This window comes from Phyllobates terribilis, unplaced genomic scaffold (genome assembly GCF_046119375.1).
Source record: "Phyllobates terribilis strain yellow unplaced genomic scaffold, ASM4611937v1 Scaffold_5__5_contigs__length_657084704, whole genome shotgun sequence".
In the NCBI taxonomy this organism is placed as follows: Eukaryota; Metazoa; Chordata; class Amphibia; order Anura; family Dendrobatidae; genus Phyllobates; species Phyllobates terribilis.
Window position 1 is genome coordinate 547216656 of NW_027362765.1, and position 12736 is coordinate 547229391.

General features: G+C 42.5%; 1 protein-coding gene across 2 annotated transcripts in view; it reads right to left on the bottom strand.

Annotated features, from left to right (window-relative positions):
* The window catches only part of CDH23 (cadherin related 23), a 1802240-nt gene that overhangs the window by 346565 nt on the left and 1442939 nt on the right, over positions 1-12736 (bottom strand). For both annotated transcript variants that reach the window (XM_073685852.1, XM_073685853.1), the window contains exons 28-30: positions 3520-3580; positions 1628-1773; positions 1270-1405 (exon numbers count right to left, since the gene is read on the bottom strand). In XM_073685852.1, coding sequence (XP_073541953.1) covers positions 1270-1405; positions 1628-1773; positions 3520-3580 — 343 coding nt within the window. The remainder of the gene's footprint in view (positions 1-1269; positions 1406-1627; positions 1774-3519; positions 3581-12736) is intronic.

Consider the following 12736-nt stretch of genomic DNA (forward strand, 5'->3'; position numbering starts at 1 on the left):
TCCTTACTGTGTTTCCTATTGTCTACAAGAGTAAATGTAACAAAGACAGATACAATAGTTACAGTGCTCCTGGAAAAGAACCTGTTAGATGGAAAAATAATGTTCTCACAAAGGGGTTCTTTCATCCTCTGTACATGTAAAAAGTAGCATGACTTCAAAACTATATGGTTTCAAAACACGTAGTTGTAGTCTGAACAGAATTTCTAAAAATCTTAGAACTATACATGAAACCCCGTGAGGAAGCTTGAGCGAAACGTGCATTAGGGTTGGAAGAATGGCAGATCGGGCACTTTACCTATTTGTAATCACTTCTTTTTTACATAATGTCATATTCAGGAACAAATTATTTTGATATTTAGAGATAATTGGGATGTGACTTTCACTGTAGCCACTGGATATTTAAATACTGTCTTTTAAATTACTGATGTTCTCCACATGTACTTTATTAATTGGAATCACGATATTGTTTACATTCTATGTTCGATGATTATGACTTTTAATATTACATGGATTACTAGATATAGCCATCCATTGCTTTTCCTCCCTCTTGTTTGAGTCTTCACCATGGATCTTATTTTTTTTTAGTTTTTACTCTTTCTGTACTTTGGATTTTATATGTTAAATAATAAAATATTATTATTTTTTTATTTATACTTATGGGTTTCATGACTTCACATGATTATTAGTTATAACTATATGAGATCTATAGTAAAATGATAAAATAGCAAAAAACGCAGGAAATTGACAGGAGAAAATACCACGTCATAACGTGCTACATTGCCTGGTCAAATGCTAGGCCCAATTCTGGAAATCTGAAGAACCCCTTTATAGTCAATGAGGTCCATCGGGCACCATTCGTGTCCACCATGCAAGGTGTTGTGTGATAGAGAAAAACAATGGAATTAAATAACTAATAATGTGAACAGAGTAGTGATGAGCGAGCGTGCTCATTTAAGCCTTTAACCGAGCTTACCGAGTATCTTCGGTGAGCTTGCATATTATGTTCGAGTCCCTGCGTCTGTATGATTTATGGCTGTTAGACAGCCTCAACACATGCAGGGATTGCCTGTTTGTTAGGGAATCCTCACATGTGTTGAGGCTGTCTAACAGCCATAAATCATGCAGACGCAGGGAATCGAACATAATATACGAGCACGCCGAAGATACTCGGTAATCACCTGAGCATGCTCGATGAAAGGGTTAAACGAGCGGGCTTGCTCATCACTAGAACAGAGACTAAGCAATATTTTATCATTTTCTCTTAAGTACCTGTGTCCCGATCAGTAGCTCTAACAACAGTAACAGAAGTTCCAATCCCCACCGTTTCCCGAAGGCCCAAACGACTGTATTGCTGTTGTGTGAAGACAGGCAGTTCATCATTAACATCGTCTACATATACAATCACCTGAAGAAAAAAATATAGTTATTAGAATAGTTTCCTGGGTCGTTGGATCTGTTCTTCATTATGCAATAAATACAACAATTGACAAATTGTACTTCTATTATCGTAATCTAATCCAATGACTTTGGTATTACTGTTCAACTGTGATATCCATATATCAGAAAAGCCAATCTTTTATAAACCATAAACATATTATTCCTGCATTAATCAGCATATTGTTCTTACCCTCACAGAACTTCTCATCGGCCCTTGATCACTATTATATGCCTCCACCACCAAAACATGGGAGGAATTAGTTTCTCTATCCAGAGCCAGTGGACCTCGCATAAGTAGTCCAGTACTGACATCAATTTGGAAATTCCTGTTATTTCCTATCATTAAAAGAGATAACATGTTATTAAGGAGTTAATATAAAGTATATTGTAAGGCTGTGTGCCCACGTAGCGTTTTTCAAGCATATATGCTGCGGAATTTCCGCAGCATAAACGCTTGAAAAACGCATGTATATCCGCACCCCATGGTCCCCAATGGCATTCCGCAATGTCAATGCCCATGCTGCGGATTTTTCCGCAGCATATATGCTGCGGTCAAAAATCTGCAGCATGTTCATTAATTTTGCGGAAGCGCAGCGGAATCAATGTGCGGATGGTACCCAAGTCTGGATGAGAGGAGACTCTCATCCAGACCTGGGTACCAAAGAACCTGTAAAAAAAAGAAAAAATAAAGTTTATACTTATCTTCTGATGTTTTCCCTCCGTCGCGCTGTTGTCTGAAGGACCTGCCACGTCATTGAGTCATGTGACCCACCACATGACTCAAATGACGTCACCGCAGGTCCTGCACACAACAGCGTGAGCCGCTCAAGCCTCCGGACGGGGCAGAGAATGCATCAGAAGGTGAGTATAAAGTTTATTTTTTTATTTTTTACCATTCTGAACAAGTTGTCAAGCACTTTTCCAAGTGATGCTTGGAGAAGTGCTTGATAACCCGCATGCGGAAATGCATGCAAAGACGCCTCACAAACGCTTCTACCTGGCGGGAAAACCGCATGTAATATCTGCATGCGATTTTCCCGCCAGGGAGAAGCGTAAAAAATATGCTTCAGGTCCGCAACGTGGGCACATAGCCTGAATCAGTTAAAAGTGACTTCCTCATTCTTAACAGTATAGAATGAAAGCTGCCAGTGGTGGACCGGTCACAAAAATTACAACGAAGCTGCCTCAGGATAACACTACCCGGCATTTTCCTGAATCGTTAGCTTGAAAAAACTTAATGGTTGCTCTGCGTCTAAATCACACTGTGTGCACTCATCCTAAAGCTAAGTTCACACTACTATTTCTTGAGGAGTCCGAAGATCTGCCCCAAAAAATGCTGGAAAATCTCTCAAAAAATGCTTAAAAAACTCTTCTTATTTAAACCACAATGTGAAACCTCTTTGTTATTCATACATTCAGGTTTTTGATAATTAGAAATGCCCATTCTTCAGGTATTTTCCACTAAGAGGTCTCTCCCTACTTTACAATAGGAGTCAAAGTGAATGCTAAGAAAATGCCACAAAAACACCTTGGAGACTCTTAGAGCATTATGTCAGCCATTGCTATCTCAAAAAAATGTAGTATTTTACTCATTGCTTAATGGATTTAAAAAAAAAAAAAAACATTATAAAATTGCTAACAAAAAAAGTAAAAAAAACAAACAAAAAACGCTTAAATGTTAACAAAATAGTTACAGAAAACAGTTCAGGATATCATTAACTGCTTCCTGACTGCCCATAGACTTTAAACGTCCAGGTGGTCCAGCTTCTACACTGTAGTGATGCTCTAAAATTTCACTGCATAGTAGTGCAGCTAAATGATCACATATAGCTGTGGGAGCTGAGATCTGGCTGTCGAAAACAGCTGGAGTCCCCAAAGAGAAGGCAAAGATGGTGGCAATAAAAAGTGCAACTTCTCTTGAAAAAAACAAACAAACAAAAAAAGCAAAAAAAAAACCCTATTCCAGTTATGGCTCTAGAAAGGCAGAAATGAAAAACAAAAAAACTTCAGTGTCCTTGAGGTCCAAAATAATTGCTATTTACCTTTTTTGGGGTTGAAAGTAGTTGTCACTTTTTTACTTACCACTGATAATACGATACCAAACTCGTCCATTTTCCCCCTCGTCTGCATCTGTGGCATCCAACTAAAAGAGCAAAAGCAAAATCTTTTATTATTTAACTGAGATTTCCGAATTTATATAATGAAAGAAAGCAATACATGACCGCCGAATCAGACTACACACATGATTTGTTTTTCTATGACCATGGAGACACAAAAGCCTTCATAGAAGCTGTATATAAGACACTTTTCTTCAATAGGCGAGTCAAAAATTTCCACACATTGGCTGTAAAATTAATGGTAATTAATTTACAGAAAAGTCAAATACATAATTTTCCTACATTATCTCTCTACTTTTCCATCCACTTTATCCGTCAACAAACTTTCAAATTCCCTCATAAATAATATTTGGCCACGGCCCCACTATCAGTATTCGGTCAGTATTTTTTCTCAGGTATGGATCCAAAACCAGGTGAGGAACAATCAGAGAAAATATATAATAGAAACAATTGCACAAGTTGTGCATTTATCACCCACTCCTGGTTTTGGCTCACACTCCTTAGAAAAAATACTGACTAAATACTGACCAAATACTGATAGTGGGGCCGTGGCCTTAGGCCGAGTTGCCAGCCATAAATTTTTGAGTTCTTCATCAGGTGAGAATCTTCACCCTCAAAGAGAGCATAATTCACTGTAATTCATCTATCCAACAGAAACTGTAGATGTGCACGCTCAATGTTTTAATCAGTCGTGAACATTGACAGTTGTCCGTCTCCCTCTTCATGGTTGACATTTGTGCAATCTCTATTTTACTGCTGTATCCATTCATGCACATTTCTTCACCACAAAACACTTTCTCCATACTGTGCACAAAGCCTTCTGTAAATATTGGCACCTTGAGCAGGGACAAGGGGTAAGCAGGGAAGGCACCCGCCTAGGGCACTACCTCCTGCCTCTCCGAAGGGGACGCACTTTGGGAAAAAAAAGGTGACATGGCTCGCCCCTTGCTCCTGCCACAGGCATTCAGCACAGTGATGGCCGGGGAGCAGGCACACAGGGGAGCAGTGTCAGTCACTGACACCCTCATCCCTTTCTCTGCCTGCGCCGCCCAAGACAGGAGCAGGGGAGCTGTAATCCATGCTCCGCAGGGAACTCCATCAGAACGCAGGCCACTTCCGACCTGTGCCCTGTTGGAGACGGCACACTCAGGGGACGTTGGATGGCGTCATGCAGTGATGTCATTGCGCCATCCAGTGCCCACTGCTGCACCAAACAGAAGAGGCTGTGCTGGACGGGGATTCTGGATTAGATGAGTATACGCTTTTTTTTATTTTTGTTATTTTACTTTGCCAATAAAAGGGGGCTTTCACAATAGGGGCTGGCTGTAGGGACATTTTGATGGTCTGAATGTGGGGACACTATGAGGGACTGCTGTGGTGGCGTTTTGAGGGTCCGGATATGGGGACATTATGAAGTGCTGGCTGTGGGGACACTATGAGGGGCTGGCTGTGGGGACATGATTAGGGGCTGGCTATGGGGACATGATGAGGGGCTGGCTGTGGGGACATGATGAGGGGCTGGCTGTAGGGACATGATGAGGGTCTGGATGTGGGGACATTATGAGGGGCTGGGTGTGGTGACTTTATGAGGGGCTGGCTGTGGGGACATTATGAGGGTCTGGCTGTGGGGACATTATGAAGGGCTGGCTGTGGAGACATTATAAGCGGAGCTGACTCTGTGGACATTAATGGAGAGGCTGGCTGTGGAGAACATGATGAGGGGCTGTGGGGAACATCACAGGTGGGGCTGTGGGGGACATAATATTATATGGGAGACTGTGGGGGACATTATACTGTATACAGAAGGCTGTGGTGGACATCATACTCTATATGAGGGCCTGTAGTGGTGACCATACTATATAATGGAAGACTGTGGTGGACATCATACTGCATAGGGGGCTGTGGTGGACATCATAGTGTATATTTGGGGACTGTTGTGGATATACTGTATGGTCGGCTTTGGCGACCATGTTGTGTGTAGGGGTACAGTTTGGAGAAGACAAAGTGGTAGGCAGTATGAGGTCATAGTGTGAAGAGGGAGCATAGAATGGATATGGAAAGGGGGCAGCGTGAAATAGGGGCACATAATGGAGAGAGGTTAGCATGGTGGGGGAGAGTGTGGAGATATAGAGAGTGTAAGTGAAAACAGTGGAGAGGAGACAGCCATGGTATACACCGTGGTTCATAAAGGCAGACTGGTGTGGCAGTTATAGCTGACAATGGATGACAACGTGGTGGCTATAGCTCACAAGGACAAACATTGTGCAGGCCATATACAATAGGAGGCTTATTTTGGAACAGATTTTTTTTATACAAAGGGCATTTTAATAACACTTATTTTTAAGGACACCATGGTGGGATTTGCTGCAGAAGAGTGGAGAAGAGGAAAACCTTCAGAGAATAGCTGTGGATGTGAAAGTCATCATGGCATCTGAACAAGATGGAGATGACAAGAAATAAATAACTTGGAGAAGATGTAACCTATAAGGAACCTGAATGTAAATGTTTACTTGTTGATATTGACTACATATCATCAGTACTGTGGTTCCTGTATGGAACAAATCCCAGCATCTCCTTACCATTGTTTAAGACATACTGGGAGTTGTAGGTTCATGAGATACAAATGTATCTGACTTTACAACTGATTGCTGTACTAAGCTTGGTGATATAGTCATGTACTTACGGTGGTTCTGGTGATGAATTCATGTAGTGATGGTGGTTCTGGTGATGCAAACATGTACTGGTGTTGTATTTATTTACTGATTGTGGTTGTTGTGATGTATCCATGTACTGATGGAGGTTATAGTGATGCACTGATTGACTGATAGTAGTTCTGGTGATATATTCATGTACTGATGATGGTTATGGTGATTCATTTATCTACTGATGGTGGTTTAGGTGCTGTATCCATGTACTGATGGTGGTTGTGGTGCCGTATTCATGTACTGATGGTGATTCTAGTGACCTAGTTATTTACTGATGATAGCTTTGGTGAAGTATGTATGTACTAGTAATGACTCTGGTGTTCTATTTATGTACTGAAGATGATTTTGGTTTAGTATTGATGATGGTTCTGGTGAAGAATATGTCACCAGAATAACCATCACTCTATGAATACATCAAAAGAACCACCGTCCTTACATGAATACGTCACCAGAACCACCATCAGTACAGGAATACGGCACCACCATCAGTTTTGTTGCAAACTGTATTTTTCGCATTACGGACTTAAAAACCACCAAGTGCTGGACTCCTTAACTGAAACCAAACAGTCCCCATTTTAGTTAACCTATATTAGTTTCCTTGACCATCCTTGGGTCTGACATTTAAAATATAGGATGTCAGGTATGAATATCGCTATTTGTCCCTCTTATTGTGTAAATGGTCCGCAAGCAAAGAATTATTCTATACCTAACTTTGAAAACATACTCCCCATTGAGCCTCACCCCTAGAGTACACCAATTTTTTTTACTTTTGCTGGTATTTTTTGGTGAAAAAGGTAACAATTGTAATGGAAGTGGTCGTATTCCTTTACTTGGGGGCTAGGTTTCATCCGGAGGTGGGGTAGCATCGGCTTCATCTGCCTAGGGCACCATAATATATTCTCCTGGAGACACCCTTAGACCACAAAAAATAAATCTCTGTATACTGTACTTCTTTCACACAAATCACAAGAGGGGCAACCATTGTTTCTGGCACTGCAATCACAAATGAACTGATTTAACAGGTGGGAGGCATGAACCTTGTACAGAAAGCGCTGATAAGATGATGTGATCAACAAAAGTCTTAATATAACCATAGTGCAGAAAATCTTACTTAAAGAGAACCTGTCAAGGTGATTTTGTAATGTAAAGTAGACATGGCTGTAATGTCACTGCAATATTGATTACAGGGATACCTTTGGTGAAGAAATCCACTTTGCTGTTCTTCTTTAATCACCATTTGAAGTTTTCTGCTAATTAGATTTTGGTGTACAGGAGCCGGATTGTGCACGGGGTCATATCATCCCTGTCTGTGATTTCCCAGCCACTCCAGCCTGTGAATGACCTAACTCCTCTGTTTGAAATCTCAGCAGTAACCTGTCATTCACAAACTGGAGGCAGCAGAGAGGCTGGGGAATCACAGACAGGGAGGAGAAGAACCAGTGCACAATCCAGCCCCTGTGAACCGAAATCTAATCTGTAGTAATGAGCGAGCGTGCTCGGTTAACCCTTTTGCCGAGCACGCTCAGGTGCTTTCCGAGTATCTTCGGCGTGCTCGTATATTAAGTTCTAGTGCCTGAGTTTGCATGACTTATGACTGTTAGTCAGCCTCAACACGTGAGGATTCTCTAAAAAAAAACAGGCAATCCCTGCATGTGTTGAGGCTGACTAACAGTCATAAGTCATACAGACGCAGGGACCCGAACTTAATATACGAGCACGCCGAAGATTCTCGGAAAGCACCCGAGCGTGCTCGGTGAAAGGGTTAAACGAACACACTCGCTCATCACTTCTAATCAGCAGAAACCTTCAAATGGTGATTACAGAAGGACAAAGCAGATTTCTTCACAAAAGGTATCAATGTAATCAATATTACAGCGCCATTACAGCCATGTCTTTAGTTTACAAAATCGTGCTGACAGGTTCTCTTTAAGCAAACAATATAATGGCTACAAAGGTGTGTAAACTCAAAGGTCAAAAGGATATGCAAGTTTATTCTTATTTCTCTCAAGCAATGGTCTTCTAGTTTTCAACCTTTGCCCATCTAATTGTTGAGAACAACAACTCTCATGCATAAAGGGTTATTCCATCCCCCCAAAGAAAAACTAATTATCCCCTATCCACAGTATGCAGAATAACTTGCTGATTGCTGGGTCATGGTGTCTGACTCCTAGGACTCACAGCATTCCCAAGATTGGGACTCTGGATTCCTGGGAAATGAAAGGATGATAAAAAAAATTTTTGGAGGGGGGGATAACCTTTAAAGAGTTTTCCAGTTTCAAACTTATTATCCATAGTCTAGCAGAGGTATAAAACCACAAACAGAGCTAGTATTTACCCTCCACAGGTCCAGCACTGCCTCTCCACCTCAGCTCCTTTGATTGTTTATAGGCTCTAATGGTGACATCATGGCTAGACCGCTGCAGCTAATCACTTGGCTCAGCAGCTCGTGCCATCTACACTTAAGGCCCCGTCACACTTAGCGACGCTACAGCGATCCCGACATGTGATCGCTGGTGAGCTGTCAAACAGGCAGGCTCACCAGCGATCAGGGGAGCAGCGAAATCGTGGAAAGAATCTTTCCACTATGTCCTGCTCCTGGTTACCAGCCTGAAGCAGGAGCAGGCTGGTAACCATGATAAACAGCGGGTTACTAAGTGCACGTGTGCCCCTAGTAACCCGCTGTTTATCATGGTTACCAGCCTGATCGCTGGTCACACACAGCGATGTGTGCTGACCAGCGGGAGAGCAAAGACCAAAAAATGGTCCAGGACATTTTGCAGCGATCAGCGACCTCACAGCAGGGGCCTGATCGCTGCAAAGTGTCACACATAGCGACATCGCTGGTGAGGTCGCTGTTGCGTCACCAAAACCGTGATACAGCAGCGATCTCGCTAGCGATCTCGCTATGTGAGATGGGGGCTTTACTGAGGAAGGAGCGGAGATATCTTTGAAACGCAATTAGAAAGTAATTACTATACCCAGCATAGCTTCATGATCACTTATCACCATTTACACTGAGTAGTGATATAAATGTGTATCAGCAGCTTGCACACTGTTGGCAGCATGGTCTCTTAATATTCTCATTAAAATACTTTGGCACAACAGGCATCTGTAAAGCTAGCAGAATGACCAACACTAATGCTATAACTAAGATTGGTCGTATTTGGCAGGAAACCAATAACTGCACATTAATGGTCGGTACAGCACCAGAATTTGGGTTGTCAACCAGCAAATGATTATCTAATACGGCGATTTGACATGCCATTCTTAGAGCCTCAGAGCATCACTGCTGGATAATGCTGATTTTTTTTTTTTAAATTGTCTGTTAATTGATCTGCTAAGGAATTATTATACGTATTCAGTATATTGAATAAATCTAAAATAATGAGTGGGAAATTGATAAATTGGAAACACGAACAAACATCTAAAATTAAGGGAGCACGGGTGAGTATATCAGATCGGAGGAGCCATTTGGCGAGAGCCCAGTAGCAGGTGCGTATACAAGAAGATAACTCATGAACTTGAATATGGTCATTCATTGATTTTTTTTTGAGAACTATGGCAAAATTATTAGTTGAACAATAAAGCCGTATCAAACAAGGTTTTTGTGTGTGTAGTATAGAGCACTTGTTGTCTGTACAGGTTTTATATAGCTGTGATTATTAAATGGTATACAATTTGACTATTTTATAAGACGTCTGGCTTTTCCTGATTTCTGGAGACAGTACACTGCAGTACTTTTATGACATACTTTCTTCAAGGCCTATGTCAGGGTTGCCCTCTAGTGTCACTTTATGACATACCACTATTTTTAAAGTTTTAATTTTACTAAAAAAAAAAAAAGTTTTTGCCAATTTATTTTTACGGAAGCATTTTGTATTGCTTCATATAACAGCACACAGGGCTATTTATGAGTATTTAGATCACAATTGGTATGAGATTATGTACTGATAAGTGAAAGAAGCATTGGAGTTACATCTCAGAAGCATCTAGGCACAGCCAGCTAGGCTGCTTAGGCTTCACCCATCATGTAGGCCAAGATATTATTGAAATCGTTAACTGTTGACTTTACCAGAAAGATTCATTCATATGCGATGAAATTAAATTTCATCAAAATTTTGATTCTTCTGTAGTTGCCTGTTTTTTTACAGGACACATTAGCATAGTCAATCATCCTTGATTCAGTGGGACAGACCCAAAATTGGTGAGCTGTCCCACTGTCCTGGTAGGTCGGGGGGTATTATAATCTGAGAAGGGATACTGGGGGCATATTGTGTATCGGCGGCTTTGGGGGCATCATACTATGTGGGTGGAAAATTAGAGGCATCATCCTGTGTGTGTGTGAGACAGTAGTGGGCATTATAGTATGTGAGGGGGGCTATGGAGGCATCATACTATGTTTGAAGGGCTATGGAGGCATCATACTGTGTGGGGATTGTCAGGGCATAATACTGTATGGGGGACTGTGGGGACTATGGGGGCATCATACTGTGTGTGTGGGACTGTTGGGATATGTTACTGTGTGTAGATGACTGTGGAACTATCATACTATATAAGGGCGCTGCAAGGGGAATCTTACTGTGTTTGGGGGCATCCTGTGGGAGCCATGAAAGGCTTACTACAAGTAAATGTAGCCATTGATTTTGAAATAGATTGTCTGAGTACATATAAAGAACATGTCTTAGCATAAAATGAAAATTGTCACACCATAATACATAGTATTTTGCCCCTCATTCCTATCACTCAAAGTTGGGAGGTAAGGTCAACCACACTATTGTATCCCTGACCTAGTGATCAGCAGGTAACACTACAGGTTATGTGCATATGGTGTCTCTAAGACACAGGTGGACCTGCCACGGTTTTCCTAGGAGAAGAAGCTCAAGGAAAAAGCTGGTCATCTTTTTCCTGAAAAGGCTTCACTGGCAGTTTTGCTATGTTTTTGTGCTGTTTTTGCAGCTGACCTGTTTTTTCTATAATTTAAACTATAACTAGCTAGGAAGCCTCCCAAAGAATGAACATGATACTTTTTATTACCCGCTTCATGGTTTCTGAATCCTGAAGTTGTTAAAAAAAGTAACAAAAGACTAGTGTTGAGCCACCCCCGTAGTGTTCGAGTTCGGTTCGGTTCGTCGAACACCCGTGTGTTCGCCGAACAGTTCGTCGAACTGTTCGTCGAACACCTTCGAACACCGTTAAAACCAATGGCAGGCAAACAAAAACACATAGAAACACATAGAAAACACCTTCAAAGGTGTCCAAAAGCTGACAAACTGCTCAGAAGACACAACTAACACATGGAAAAGTGACAAGTACATATAGTCATGCGAAAAGAAAAGAGGTGGAGGAGTAAAAGGAGGGGGAGATACAGATATAGGCATGTCATGCCCTTCTAAAATCCAAAAAGTGAGAAGCCGAGACGGCCAGTCCGCTCCTGCCCGTGCCACCTCCGTGTCGCCGGGTTTGTGCCAGAGCCGCGGTGAACCCTGACGGCCAGCCCCCCTCTCCCAATACTGGTGCCTGTCCGCTGGTGGGTCGAGAGAGCCCCCCTGTGGTGGAGGCAGCTCTAAGCTTTTTAATTTAAATTGTCCCTCTAATTTGAATGAATACACTTTAAATCCATTTACAAGGATCTATTGGAGGGCAAGTCTCATGCCAGCAGCCGCGTAATTCCAGCTCCAGTAGCGTCCACTAAAGCTGCTGCAGTTAAAAAGCTTTTATAAGGATCGAGCTCGGCTGTCCACCGCAAGGCATCCTAGTGCCAGTCCCAGCCCCTATGCCTTGGGGTGCCTCCTGATGCTCTTCACTAAGTATCCCGTGGTCCCGAAGCATTTCCTTTGAAAAAATTAAGTGTCCAAACTACAGGTGGTGTAGCTTGCTTAACAGCCGGGATAATCCGCTGACTAGCAGACACTGCTACTAGGCACAAAGTATTTCCTGGGCTAGATGCAGTTAAAAATTTGTAAGTAGATACTCTCGTTGGATGCTGAGAAAGCATTCCATAGAGTCTCCTGGCACGCCATATATGATTCTCTTAAAAAGCTTGGGGTAGGGGTCTAGGGGACCCTTTTATAGCCAAAATCACGGCCCTGTATCACAATACGTCACCTAGGCTGAAGATAAATGGAACTGTAGCACCGAGGGCTCGGTTGCTACAGACGTATTGCACCTCACCCAGAGGTGTGATATCTCACTCTCAGATAAGGATGGAGTGTGGATCAGGACCCGACACCTGCATGCATTACACCACATTGCCGTGGGGCAGGGCGACCAATATGCCCCTGAGATGGGCACGACAGTCCCTGTCCCTGGCTGGAGTGGGGGGAGGGAACACTGAGGAAGGGGAACCCTGCAGTGCAGGAGCAGGGAGGAAGCAGTTCCTGGGTGCATTGAGAAGGGAGTATAAAAGGTGGGCACCATCTTAGTTCAGTGCAGAGAAGTCTGAGCAGAAGTGGCAGGGAGCAGGGGCTCTGCATGAGC